We start from the raw sequence: 14,909 nt of genomic DNA, 5'->3' as shown, positions 1-14,909 counted from the left end.
TCCATTAGTCTCTATATTTAATTAGTAGAACCTTGAGAAGACCATCTATCTTCCATTTTTAAAAATTTACGTTTGTTTTCAAGACTTGTATCCACTGCCCTGCAGTAAAGCTTATAGGGTGGTTGATGAAAACAAGATAAAATAAATAAATGAAATATATAACAATAGTAAAATACATATTAAAGACTGAGAGAACAAAAACTTAAAGGATAGTAGTGCAGCAATAAAACTGCAAGTACATTTGCAAAGGGATGTGGGTGGTGCTGTGGGTTAAACCACAGAGCCTAGGACTTGCCGATCAGAAGGTTGGCGGTTCGAATCCCCGCGATGGGGTGAGCTCCCGTTGCTGAGTCCCTGCTCCTGCCAACCTAGCAGTTCGAAAGCACGTCAAAGTGCAAGTAGATAAATAGGTACCTCTCTGGTGGGAAGCTAAACGGTGTTTCTGTGTATTGCTCTGGTTCACCAGAAGCGGCTTTTTCATGCTGGCCACATGCCCCGGAAGCTGTACGCTGGCTCCCTTGGCCAATTAAGCAAGATGAGCACCGCAACCCCAGTCAGTCACGACTGGACCTAATGGTCAGGGATCCCTTTACCTTTACCTTACATTTGCAAAGCTAAGCAGGGTCTGGTATGCTTTCAAGTTGGATGGGAGACCACGTGTTGAGATTCCTCCACTGTAAGGGGTTGGACTAGAGGACCCTTGGGGTCCCTTACAATTCTAGGATTATATAATATTAATGTTGGTGCCCGGTAAAATTCCCTGGAGAGAATTCAACAAAGAAGGTGCTACCATTGAGATGACTCTGCCTTATTTTCTTACTTTGGATGGTGAATGACTTGGATAAGAGTCCACTACAATTCCCGGAGGTCCCAGTAAAGAGGGATTGGATGTTAAATCACTCTGGGAATTCTAGGTTTGTGAGGATAATAGAGGTCTCCTAACTAGTTTCAGCACCCTTAACAAACTATAACTCTAATAATTATTCAGGGAAATTCCATGATTATAATAATAATACATAATCTTACATAGTCATACTCCATAACGATGATAATAATTATTCCATGACTGCTCAAAGTCTTATCATATTACTTTAGATGTATGGTGTGAATATGACGAAAGCGAGAAAGCACACTGTGTTCTACATATGTTGTCATTTTTGTATGGAAGAACAGCTTGTTGTAGGAAGCTTGAAACCTATCCCATTTGTTATGAGCAAGTGCCATATGAAACTCCTGTTTTGATATTTTTAAATATTTCCACCCTGTTGCCTCTATGTTGTCTTTTTAGCATTCATATGTCTGCATGCAGCCTTCTGTCTTCTTTCATGGCGAGGTATGGTATGTTTGGGTGGGTGCACAATTGAGTCATCAGGTAGGTTAAAGCTATTAGTATTAAGCTCTGTTTTTCAACAACATAAACTGAGGTGCAAGTGAGTATTTGGAATTGTGAGCAACTTTAGAAGGATGGAGGGGCAGGGAGGTGTAGGTGACTCAAACTAATAAAAGGCACAAAATGGTTTTATAAGGGGGGGGCGCAATAGCTCATTGGTAAACCAATGGGGTCCCAAAGGCCCCAAGTTCACACCCACAGTTAAAAGTCCACTTTCCACCCATAGATGAACAAATAACCTTCCTTGGGATAAGGCACCTTTGCCCCTAATAAATGCCTTCAGACTGCTGACTTCTATAGGCTGCAATCCCACCTGGGATAAAGTCCAACTGAAATAGGTCTTACTTCTGAGTATAGATGTACGTAGGCTTTGCTCTGCTAACTCTTGCCTATTCTATTGTGATTGAGGGCTTGCCCTCCAACCCAAAGCAGGGATATAAAACTATAAAACCAATAAAGCTTAAGCTTCAAGGCCCCTAATCTTTGAAGGACCTCAAAAGGAACTCTGGTCCACATTGCTTTAATTTTTTTGCGCCTAGTAGACCCAGTTTGACTCATGCACACAACTCAAATTGTCTATTTTTGTGCGTGGATATATTTCAGCAATCCCAAAGTTGAAGAGTCGGTAGTACAGGAACAGATGTTGTAAAGGCGTTTTGAGCTGCTTTGGAACAACCCCACTCTGACCTCACTGCCATGGGGCCCCCATAACAGTTCCAGCTTCAGGGCCCCCCAAAATGTAGGTCTGCCACCAAGGGTGCCAATTTGACTAAAATATGGGGGGGACGACAGGGCTCAGGCAAGCACTGCCCCGCATAATCACATGACACGGCACCCCCCCCAGTTGAATGGCATTGCCCATTATCAGACCCTCCACATTTCCCCAAGATTTCCTGTACTAAAAGTGAGACAAACAAATGATGACCTTATGTGCCATCATATTATAAAGGGTCTTGCTTTACTCTTTACTATGTATGCCATTGCACCACCAGATTTGAAAGAACCTTTAATTTGAATGACGTGGGGGGAGGGGAGCCGGCCCATTCAAATATTTTAGTGGAGGGGGGAGGCTCCTATGCCCCCCCCCACAAACTGTCCCGGAGCAACGTCCCTCGTGGTGTTGCCGTCTCCTCGGTCTGCACGAGACCTCTTCGCCTGCTCCTCTGGCTCCCCGCCCCTTTATCTTCCAGCGCGTTTTCCCCGCTACGCCAACCCGCGCACGGGAAGAGGGCGCGCGCGAGAGGGCGTCTCTGTTGCCGCAGGATCTTCGGGGCCGAGTCCCCCGCCTGCCTCTGCGTCTGCAGCTCGCGGAGCAGGAAGTTCCCGCGTCGTCGGAGGCCAGCTTTATTATCGTCACGTGACTCGGCGCGGGCAGCAGCAGCAGCCGCGCCAGCCGCTCGGGTCGAGTTCGGCAATCCGCGCTGAAGGAAAGAAGAGGAAGAGGGAGAAGCCGGGACCTGCTCGACGCCCCCGCCATGAGGAGCGCTCCCCGGCGACGGCGCGGCGTCCAGCTCGGGGCTCTGTGGCTGCGCGCTCGCCCCTGAACCCCGTGCTGAAGCCCCGCTTTGCTCCATGCAGCGGCTCCTCCATTGCGGAAGCAGCAGCGCCTCTCCTGCAGGGACGGCGCTGGCCGCGTCGGCGGGAGCAGCAGCAGCAGCAGCAGCGGCGGCGGCAGCCTTAGCCGCGTGATTCCCCCTCCGCCCCTCCGCCGCCGCTCCGCCACCGCCGCCCTGCGCGCCTGCCTGCCTGCCTCCCGGCGCGAGCTGGATGGTGCTTCCCCCGGCCCCGCCGGTGCGCCCGGCGGCAGGAGTACTATGCTGACTCGGGTGAAGTCTGCGGTGGCCAATTTCATGGGAGGCATCATGGCTGGCAGCTCGGATCACGGCAGCGGCGGCGGTGGAGGAGGAGGAGGCGGCGGCGGCGGTAGTGGTGGTGGAGGAGGCATGGACCTGCCGCTGCGCTTCCCTTACGGCAGACCCGAGTTCCTGGCTCTGTCTCCGGACGAGGTCGAGTGCTCCGCCGACCACATCGCCCGGCCTATCCTCATCCTCAACAAGGAGACGAAGCGCCTGCCCTGGACCACGGGATACGCCGAGTGAGTAGCCAGGCACAGACCACCTCCCACCCCTTAAGCCGCCGGGTCCCGAAGCAGGAGGACGGCCGGCAGCGTCCCGTCCCCACCCCCGGCTGCCGGTGCGCCTTGGAGAGGAGGCGCGCCCACGTCCCCTCTCCAAGGGCGCTGCTGCAGCCGGGAAGGGGGGAGAGGCCAGGGTAGGATCACCTGTCTGAACCTCAGCGCCTGGAGCAAGCCCGGCACACTCCTTTTCCGAACCGGGGTTGGATGGATATAGCCTTAACTTCTCCCATGAGAGGGAAGCCCATCACCCTGGGAGAACCATACAAATTGGAAAGGGACCACTTGGGTCATCTAGCTCAACCCCCTGCAATGCGGAGGTCTTTTTGACCCTCGAACCCACGACCCTGAGGGTTAAGAGTCTCATGCTCTACGGGCTGAGCTGTCGCGATTGACTCAGCCCTGGAAATGGGGGGCGTGGAGGCGAGGGGAAAGAGCTATTTCAGGTTTTCTGTTGGGAGGGAATGGTCAGCCACCCTGTGGGTAGATCCTGTCGAAGCCTGGTCGCAGGTGGACTCATGTAGTGTGACTGTGTGTTTGTCATCTTCCCTTGGAAGCCTCCCCCCTCAATCCTCAATTCAAAATTTACGACTTGTGGTTATGGGAATGTGCTCTGTGCATACCCCCAATGCCCTGCTCTTCAGGTGTTGGGGTGAAACCTTGAGAAATGCCGCTTCGGGTTAAGTCCTCTTATGTTATGCGCTGGGTTGGTTCGGTCAAATACTCTCCCACAAGTGATTTGGGGCAGCTTTCACTTCTCCATTGTCTGTTCTGAGTGGGTGCAAAAAGTTAAGTTGCTTTTAAGTCCTGTTTACTTCAACTTATCTTATATGAAATCCAATCCTCTTGAATCCAGTAGGTTTTACTCCCAAGTGGGTGTGCGTAGAGGTGCAGCCTGACTCTGTAAATATTTACTTGGAAATAAATTTGGTTGACTTTAATGAGACTTACTCCTGGGTGCAAGCGTACATAATGCTGTAGCCATAAAGTGCTTATCTTTGACCGGGTCATGTGCATCATGCACCATCTGGTTTTGCAACTCCATGTGTCTCTTTGAGATTTTCTCATCTAGGTCTAGTAATTTTGATGGGGTTATTAAAAGGGAAGGGAAATGAAAAGCGGAAAGTTTGCCCTTTGAGTCTCTCTCTCCTCTCACCCCCTCCCCCATGTGCAGATTTCACCCAAAGACTGTGTAGCATTTTTTGTTCTGCCGTAGATCTGTGTTCTGCAAGTCTCTGGATTGTTTATTTCTACTGATGCGGAAGGGGTTTAGGAAGTGTTGTGAATGTATGGGGAGAGGTGGAGGCAGAGAGAAAAAGAGACTAGGTGCTATCTTACTGTTTTGGTAATGGGAGGCTGGCATTTAGTGCACACCCCCTTTTCCAGGCCTGTGCTGCGAAGATGATGGCTGGAGTGTGTGTCATTGATCTGTTCCATTATCAAAATTTTCCATCCTCCCTGCACACGAATCACTCTCTTGCTGTAGAAGCAGGATTCAGGAAGGTGGAATGAAGGAGACTACAGTAGCTTTTCGTCCATATATCTTTCTCCGGATTCCAAACTTCTTCAGTTTTAAGCGTCACATTTTATTATTCTTATGCTTATGGTGTGCTTTTAACATCTGAGTGGAAGGCCTATAATGAAGCAGTGATCTCCTAAAATAAAATGTGTGGATTTTGTTTGCAGGGGTGCATATTCTGATAAGATGGGAGGGAGCTGCAGCTTTTGAACTGGTAGCAGAAGGCTTCACCCTCCCCCAGGTGGTGTTTTTGGGATGGATTATGTTACTGCAGCCCTGGACACAAATAAAAGTGAGCATTTACCTGTGATGAAGTTTGTGCAGGCAGATTAGGATGATCTCTGATCCTGTCCCAGCTCCTTATTAGGTCTAGGCTAGCTACGCTGCGTTGCATTCAGCAATAACCAAATTGAATCTTACTGCTGTGTTTTATTTGTTTCCATTCATAATGCTTATTTATAATTTGAAGGCTCTCTAATGGTTAAGCAGTAAAAAGGGAGCAAACTATAAAAAGATCTGTTGGCCAGTTCAGAAGGAACACATTGTCTAATGAAGTTAGTAGCCAATCTCTCAATATAATGCTGCAGGATTAATGGTTGAAGAACTTTCTGGTCAATTCAGTAGCCTGCTTGTGGTTCATGACTTCACTTTGTCATGTCACTGTTGTTTCCTTGAAAAGGGCTTAGTGATGGCCAGCAGCCAAAAGAATCATTTCTGGCATAATCCAGAGGTTAAGCAACCACTTAAGTCCTCATCTGAGTGGATACTTAAATATATGATTAAATTTCACTGGAATTTTACTTACAGTTTAACTTAGCACTGCACGATTAAATACGATGGGAGCAGTGATTGCATATCTCCCCTCATTGAGAAGAAATAGATAAATTAGAACTCAGAATAAGTCCTGCTGAGTTCACTGGGACTCGTGTATGTTGGGATATTGCTGCCAGAAATGATAAATCATATATTTGCTATGTTCACTGGTGAACAGTGTCACTTCATCCCAGTGAAGTTAGGGCTTTAGGTCTCACCTGCACAAATTCAGTGTAATGTGGGTGTCGTACGACGGTTTGTGTTGCTATCAAGAGCATACGGAATCAGTGTTTATATGTAGTCTGGATTAGGTTAATTTGGACTATGATGACTTTTTTCAGCAGAGCTGGGGAAGCTGTGAAACTCCAAATGTCCCCAACCACTGGCCATGCTGGTTGGGGTTGATGGGAGATGGACTCCTATCCTTTGGAGGGCTGCAGGTTCCCCCTCTTTGTTTTACAGGTTAATGGGAATTATTCCAAGTACAATGGTACCTCTGTTTAAGAACAGCCCTGTTTACGAACGATTCGATTTACGAACACCACAAAACCAGAAGTAGTGTTCCGGTTTGCGAACTTTACCTTGGTCTACGAACGGAAACCAAACCGTGGGTGGCCTCATTAGGGAAAGTGTGCCTTGGTTTAAGAATGGATTTGGTTTAAGAACGGACTTCAGGAACGGATTAAGTTCATAAACAGAGGTACCACTGTACTCTAAATATGTCATGTGATTATTTCTTTGCTTTTCACTGCAGGCTCTAGGATGGGGAATAAAGAGACTTAATGCTTGTTAACTCGAAAGATAACCACATCACTTGCAATGAAATTTAGTCCTAAGAATTAGCCAGGTACCAGGTGTGTTTTGCAACTGGCACGGGTCCATTTGCGACCACATGGAGATCTATGGTTGCCAGGTTGGCAACTGGGGAAAGCAAAATGTCACTTAGAGGAGGATCTGAAATATTTTCCTTGACGCTTGAATTTGTTTTATTCTGGATTGCTTCATTTGATGATTTAATGTGTTGTAAACTGCTTTGAGATTTCTTCTTTAAAATGCAAAGTGGTATAGGAATGAGATGATGAATACTACTACTACTACTAATAAGTTCCACTGCAAACAAAAAATGGCGCCTAGACATTCCATTGTGGTGGCTGCAACCTAGGCTTAAGGTGCTATTTGGCGATTAGATTATATATCTTGAGTTTCTAACACTGCATCAAATAGATTGTTGTGTGTCTATATATGAAATGCCCTCCAATTTTTAGATGCTATACTTTGTTGAACTGCTCTTCTGTGTACTTTGTTGGGACTTGTAGCTATTACCTTCCATATTCTGTTTGTGATTGAAGTTGGTTTTCCGTAGAAAACAAAATCTCACCCCAGGGACTTTTAAAAGACTAACTCAGAAACCCCTCTCTACCACTATTGGTATGGGTTCTGCAGAAGAATCACAAATTCTTACTGTACATGCTAGTTCATTATATTGAAGACTTCGCCTGGGAGACGAACTTCTCTTGTAGTTGCTTTATCAACCAGATGAATTGAGTTCTATTAAGCTTCGACAATCTATCCGCCCCTTTCTGTATCGTAACAAGAGATGGTTATTCCTTGCTGCTAGGCATTTGGTTTTATTCCTCGGGTAACTTGTAATGATCATCCAGTTTTGTGCGGCAAAACAGAAAAGGCTTTCTTTCAAGTCTGCTCTGTGGGGGAAAAGTTGTTTTAAGTCTATGTGAACATGTATTGTTGAAGTATTAGTAACTGTAAGAAGGGAATGTGACCCTGCAGAATTTTTACTAAGGGCTTCCTTGTAACCAGATAATAAATTGGTTTTTTCTTTTGTTCTTTTCCTTCCTTTCTTTTATGTTAGACTGAAAAAAATGTTTATACTTTTACTCTGAATCTTAAGATAAACTGTAATGCCCCTAATGAGTCCCCCCCCCCTTTAAGACTGTTAGGCTCATCAGTGAATCCAATTAAAATTGGTGGCACTAACTTGAGAGACCGCATGCTTTTAAGATTATAATAGCTTTAGGACAAAGTGTTGACCTTGCTGAAGTAAATGCAGTTTTTGCTATTTACTTCAGTATCCCAAATTTGCACTGTTACTCTTCTGTGAGCATGGTTTCGACATTATTTTTGGAAAGACAGAAAGCTGGTGCCTAGACAGTACTTCTCTATACCACAGGCCTGCTGTGTGGTGATCTCCAGCCTTTAATGGATGTAGGTGTAGCATTGCATAAGCCTGTAAAACACAATGCTACTTGGCTGCAAGAATAATTTTGTGAAAATAGTGAGGAACCAGGAGACTTTTTTTCTTTCATTAGGTGCTTTGTGAAGACATGGCTCTTTGTGTTTTCTCATGTAGATGTTGTTGAGTAGATATTACATGGTGTATTGTTTATTTACATAGCATATTATTCATTACATAGCATATTATTATTTTATTAAATTTCTATGGCACCCTTCATCTGAGGATCACAGGGTGGCTTACAATATACAACCACCAAAGTAAAATAAATCAAGAATCACTTGGGGGCGGGGTTGTCAGTCATAATTGACACTTTCCCTGGAATCATTATTACTGTCTTGTCCTTCTTTTGTTTGTACCCTCACTAGAATAAACAGTTGGATTCTGCTGCCCCCCCTCCCCGTCAACTTTGCGATGTCTTGGCATCTTGCATCATTACGCCATGCCTTCCTATGTGCTACATGGAATCTGGCGGGTTGAATCATATAATCTCATATTCAGGACACAGGAAACTGCTTTCTACTGAGCCAGGCCATTGGTCAATCTAGCTCAGTACAGTGGTACCTCGGGTTAAGTACTTAATTCGTTCCGGAGGTCCGTACTTAACCTGAAACTGTTCTTAACCTGAAGCACCACTTTAGCTAATGGGGCCTCCTGATGCTGCCGTGCCGCCGGAGCCCAATTTCTGTTCTTATCCTGAAGCAAAGTTCTTAACCTGAAGCACTATTTCTGGGTAAGCGGAGTGTGTAACCTGAAGCATATGTAACCTGAAGCGTATGTAACCCGAGGTACCATTGTAGTGTCTACAATGACTGGCAGTGGCTCTCTAGGCTTTCAGATAGGGAGTCTTTTCCAGCCCTACCTGAAGATGCTGGGGATTGAACTGGGGACCTCTTGCATGCAAAGCAGATAACTCTACCACTGAGCCACAGCCCTTCCCTATTCATGCAAGATAATCTGACACCATGTGAACGAAAAGCATTGAATGCATGGAGTATGATGGGAAGCGCTGCAGAAGAAAAGTGACAATGGGATTTCGAACAAAAGTACCCATTGCCAAGCAATATTGAGCTTCCTGCGCTTTCCAGATATCATCTCTGTATGCTGAAGAAAGCCTGGAAGTGCAGTTCAGAAGTGGCACACCTGCTAGATGAAACACTCGCTGGTGTTTTCTTTTTGTTATAGTTTTCAATAAGGGAGACAAGTGGAAATTTACTAATACTTTACCCTTCCATCATGAAACTTTAAGCAGATCCATTTACACTTAGGAGTCTAAAATCTGTACTTGTTCAACTGTCGTCCCCCACAAATAATAAAGGTATTTACTCACATTTTAGTACACTAGTCGTTAACCATTTACCATTGATAGATCCTATATCTATCAAAGCTCAAAGTGGTTTATTGTGATCCTTCACATTATCTAGCCTAACAACTTCCAATCTTTTTAACTTAGTAAAGAGCTGTACATTTCCACTGACTCATAAAGGTGATTTTGGCATCAGATAGAAAAAAGTAGGCTCAACCCTATATTTTATTTGCTTTGTCTAGCTAACAGATTCTGCTCCAGAGCTCTGGATTCCAGTTAGGATTTTGTGTTTTTGGTCTCAATGGTCATGTGGTGTAGAAACACCCAAGTTTTAGAGTGCATTAGTAGAGTTAAATGTATTAGTAGTCATTTTGATGGTGCTATCAGCAACAGAAAAAGAAAGCAAGGAATCTAATCACTACTGTATTGCTTGTATCCAATGTTAGGGTTTTCTGTGGTGATGAAAGTAAAAAGTTGAATGAGACTCATACAGTGGTACCTCGGGTTAAGTACTTAATTCGTCTGGAGGTCCGTTCTTAACCTGAAACTGTTCTTAACCTGAAGCACCACTTTGGCTAATGGGGCCTCCTGCTGCCGCCACGCTGCCAGAGCACAATTTCTTTTCTCATCCTGAAGCAAAGTTCTTAACCTGAGGTAATATTTCTGGGTTAGCAGAGTCTGTAACCCAAAGCGTATGTAACGTGAAGCGTATGTAACTCGAGGTACCACTGTACCTCTCCCTACATGCAAATAGAAAGACTTGTCCAGTGTTTAGTTTCATTTTTGAAGAAACCGGGCTTAGCATTATGTTTGAACCAGATACTGTGGCTTTAAGCAAACTGGTTAGTTAAACAAGCTAGTATCATAACTCGCACGTTTTTGGTGTTTTAACAATGCCTTGTTTGGACTGGCCTTCTCTTTATAGAATTTTATCTTGTAGCTATGTGGAACACTTACCTTTGCGGATGTGTTAATCTAGGTAAAGGCAACTATTTGCTTTGTGGTCTTATTATCGTTTAATGTAATAAGATATTCAGATATGCCCCAGAGTGCAGCTTTCCTCTCTTTCCCCCCCTGTAAACACATAGGCATTTCTATGAACAGACAGTCCAGCAATTCATTGAGGGGGACAAGGTACGCTGCCATCAACCCTGCTGAGTCACTTTCACACTTTGCACTGCAGTATGTGTTGCTCACACAAGGATAGATCTTCCATCTGTCACATGGAGGAGGTTATGCAAGGGTGGTTGTTGAACTTGGTCCACTCGGAAAGGTCTTTAATTGAACGTTGTTTTCAAATAAAAAAAATGCAAAGGATACCAATTTAATGCCACATCACTTAAGGACAGGACAAAAAGTAATCAATATGAATTGTGAGATGATAGCTTTAGCTTTCTTCAAAGTACTGTGCTTTAGGATTGCGCTATAAGAATGCTTAGCCACGTAATACAATATTTATATAAATTATCACTTTACAGGAGGCTAGCTTGCCAAGAACTTGTTTGCTAAAACATCATAATGCTTAGTAACGGTTCTCCCTGGTTTTGCCAACTAACTTGTTTTGGCTTTAAAGGACACGTAGCTTTTTAAGCAGCAGAGGATTTGTAATATTATTTACAGTGCTCTCAATATTTGAATTTTCATTACCATGGAGAGGAATCAGTGATGTTCCGTGCCTGATGTTTTACACATAAAGCATCAGCTTTGTATTCCTAAGCTAATGTGTTTATTTACAGAATTTCTATGCCATTTTGCAACGTAAGAGTTTTCTGGGTGGCTTCAATAAATAAGACAATTTAAATGTAAAATAAATCCTAAAACCAAGATCTACATAAATACAGCAATGGAAAACTCTCAGATGACTTTTGAACACTGGAAGGGCAAGATTTGTGCACACAGAAGCCTATATGGTTTCTGCATTCATAGGCGTTGTAAGTAGGGAGATGCAGAAGATAACAAAAGTGTGAAACTTTACCTCATCCATCTTTAGGAGTCCTCTGACAGTATTAGCAAGCTGTATAAACTGACATTGTTATATTATTGGCAAATCGTCAAAAGCTTTGTTGGAAATCCATACTTTCTCACCAAGAGCTCCTGTGTAAATTTAACATACCTTCTGTATCTGTTAAATGGCAGAAGAAAAGTCACACAATAAATTTTCTGTGGGAGACAAGGGAAGCAGCTGAGAATGAAGGATGGTACCAGTGCTATTAAACTTACTTTTTAAATGATTTGAAGTTGGAATGAGTAATGAAGTGGCCACATTATCAGATGGTCCCTGAATGGATTCAGAAGCAGATTGTCAAGAATGTTGGAATGGTATCTCCAAACCGAGTGAACAAAAGTTCACATATTTAATGCAAGTAAGTTCACTGGGACAGAAAGAAAAAAAATCTTCCCATGCTCTGAAGAGGTCTGAACTGGTTGTGAATATGAGAGACAGAGAGAGAGAGAGAGAGAGAGAGAGAGAGAGAGAGAGAGATATTGTTAGCACAGCTGTACAGGTGCAGGCAAATAGGAATTGGCATCCAAAACAATCAACAGTGTTTTGAATGTTGGGATAATTCACTGAAAGTGTCTACCCAGTGAACAATAGGGATTGTAAAAGAAAGAAAATGACAGGTTAGGGATAAGGAAAGAATCTGTATGGGAATGACTGCATTGGAGCACGAAAGGCTCGAATGTTTGGGGCATTTTGGTTTATGAATTGACATGTTTTACCAAAATGTATGTGAACAAGTGGTAGATAGCTAAGTAGGAATGCATTGGTTTGAAAAAGGGGAGAGCACACTCTTTGACTCTGTTGTCATGATTGGACCACTTCCCAGTGAGATTTAGACACGCAGTCTGCCGTGGGGTGGTGAGCTTATTTGGATAACCCACCCCATAGGCTGATGGATTCCCGAGAGCCTTGGAGAGTTTACAATCAAAGCCCTTGTTCTGTGGGGAGAGGAGTTAGGCAGTTGACACAGCAGCTCCTAAATGCTCACTCCCACTGAACAGAGATTTTTTGCTTTGCCAGGGAGTTGTGGGCAATGAAACAGGGAGGCGCCTCCAAAGCGAATCTGACTCAACATGAGAGCTCACTTCAGAGCCCATCGTGATGGCAGCAGTGGAGAAACTCAAGTTCACCAATGATGTTCATGCATTATAGTTTATGCGTTGGCATTCATTTAAATGAAGTAAATACTGTGCCACCCAGTAGTAAAACTTATTCATGACACCATATCTCTCCAGCTCGCAGTAGTTCTTTGAAACTGGTAATCAGCTGCCATATTATATGAACATATTTGAGTCACAGTCAGAATATTTCATATATTCAAAACTGTGGTATTTCTAAGGTAAAAAGGTAAAAGACCCCTGGATGGTTAAGTCCAGTCAAAGGCAACTATGGGGTTGCAGTGCTCATCTCACTTTCAGGGTCATGTGGCCAGCATGACTAAACCGCTTCTGGCTCAGCATAACACCACGATGGAAGCCAGGGCGCATGGAAATGCCATTTACCTTCCTGCCACAGTGGTACCTATTTATCTACTTGCACTGGTATTCTTTCAAACTGGCAGGAGCTGGGACAGAGCAACAGGAGCTCACTCTGTTGTGGGGATTCAAACCACCAACTTTTTGATCAGCAAGCCCAAGAGGCTCAGTGGTTTAGACCACAGCGCAACCCAGGTCCCACTTATATTTCTTAAGACTGACTGAACTGGGACTCAAAAGTGTCTCTTTGCACAGTGGTATGGGCTGAAAACTTCAAAATATTATGCACAGTTGTTTAAAAGATGGGGCCACATTTTACAAATGTGAAATAACCAGTGGAAGAACAATAAAATGTCTAGTTAAAATAATCACTTTATCATTGCAGACTGGAATATGTAAGTGATGGAAGTGGCTGATCTGTGTCATATTCCCTATGTGATATGTCTTATTTTTCAAATGATGGACTGACTGTGATTGATTCTCAGTTAAACAGATGACAACCTTGAGCTAGGTTCAGTATTTTAAGAACTTAAAGGAGAAAAGCCACTTTATGCAGGGACAGTCCCCATATCTATTGGCCTGTTCCTACCTCTTTTTCCAAATGGTGATATAGACCATTCATAATGTAAGAATATTCTTTACGGCTATGAGCAGGGCAGTAGGGTGGGTGGGGTAAGTGAAGCTACAACAATTAGCTATAGTGTTGTTCATTGTTTCTGCTCAGGCTGCACAGAAAAAGCATTTTGGTTCCTGAAATTCATACTGACTGTGCAGATGACTGATAAAATTCTACAGGATGTGGTATTAGTGTATGCAAACAGTCAAGATCCAATGATCCCCAGGCATGTACCTCCAGATGGTGGATATGTCATGTGCCGTCCTGACACCCAGGCATCTTCACTTGGTTGCGAGTGGCTGGTAGTTGAGTGCAAAATGCGCTTGGCACCTGACCAGGTACAGTATAGTTTCTCAGGTGAATAGCTATGTGCTAAGGAGTCGGGAAGAAGGGTGCCTCTGAGCACATGTTTAACCCAGTAACCTGTACTCACACTGGAACCAAGCTCACAAGTCCTTTCACAGAAAACAGACCCCTTGTTCTTCCTCCAAGTATCTTTTTTCCAGCAGCTAATTTGGAAGGAGGAATGGACTTTTTGATTGTTGTTACTGTTGCTGTTAAAGTTGAGAGTTAGAAAGTTAGAAACCCATGGCAATCTACTGCAAAATTATCCAGTAGATCCTGGGAATCTGTCTTGCCTGATTCCCTGCTCTAGAGCAGGGGTGGCCAACTTCTAAGAGACTGCAATCTACTCACAGAGTTAAAAACTGGCAGTGATCTACCCCCTTTTGAGGGGTTTAGGTCAAAGTTGATGAGCTTTTTATAGGAAGGAGGAAGGCCCATTTTTTAGGGGTGCAGGGCAAAGTTATTGAGCTTTTCTTAGGGGAGCCAAAGTTGTTGATCATTGTTGAGGGGAGCCAGTGATCTGCCACAGACGTCCAGTGATCTACTGGTAGATCACGATCTACCTGTTGGATATGTCTCAACAATGCAGCCTTTTCTGCATGTCCCACTGTCCCCATTAGAACTACATCAAGAGACTTGCATCTATTTGTGGGATTTTGGATTGCCTATGATAAAATGCTGTTTGGATGGGATTTATTTCGAAACTCATTCTCGTCTTTGACTTTGAGTCATTGAAAAGGAGCTTGTGAGCAAGTGGACTGAAACAATTTGGACCCCCTTTCACACGTTTGTAACATTATGTCACAGTGAACTTGATCTTAATCTTGACATTGCATTTTCAAAGGAGTTGCAGGTGTTTCATAGCAGTTTAATTCTTCAAGCATTCTTTCAGGTGGAACAGGGGAGTGGGCTCCGTAAATGGCAGTATTAATGGGTGAGTTGTGCTGTGGAATCTGTTCCTGAGCGTGGAATGTTGCCTTCTGATAGTGTAACTCTTGATACTGGATTTGGGCTGGCACCTTACACAAGACCTCGAGAAGGGTACAGTGGTGCCTCTG

General features: G+C 44.1%; 1 protein-coding gene across 1 annotated transcript in view; it reads left to right on the top strand.

Moving 5' to 3' along the window:
• Positions 1-3,105: 3,105 nt before the first annotated feature.
• The window catches only part of PPM1H (protein phosphatase, Mg2+/Mn2+ dependent 1H), an 82,169-nt gene continuing 70,365 nt past the window's right edge, over positions 3,106-14,909 (top strand). Inside the window, exon 1 of the mRNA XM_081928083.1 lies at positions 3,106-3,485. Coding sequence (XP_081784209.1) covers positions 3,205-3,485 — 281 coding nt within the window. The 5' untranslated portion in view covers positions 3,106-3,204. The remainder of the gene's footprint in view (positions 3,486-14,909) is intronic.

The sequence above is a fragment of the Podarcis melisellensis genome (genome assembly GCF_964234715.1).
Source record: "Podarcis melisellensis genome assembly, chromosome: 10".
NCBI lineage: Eukaryota > Metazoa > Chordata > Lepidosauria > Squamata > Lacertidae > Podarcis > Podarcis melisellensis.
Note: the sequence above shows the minus strand (reverse complement) of the source record. Positions and strands in the feature narration are given on the sequence as shown.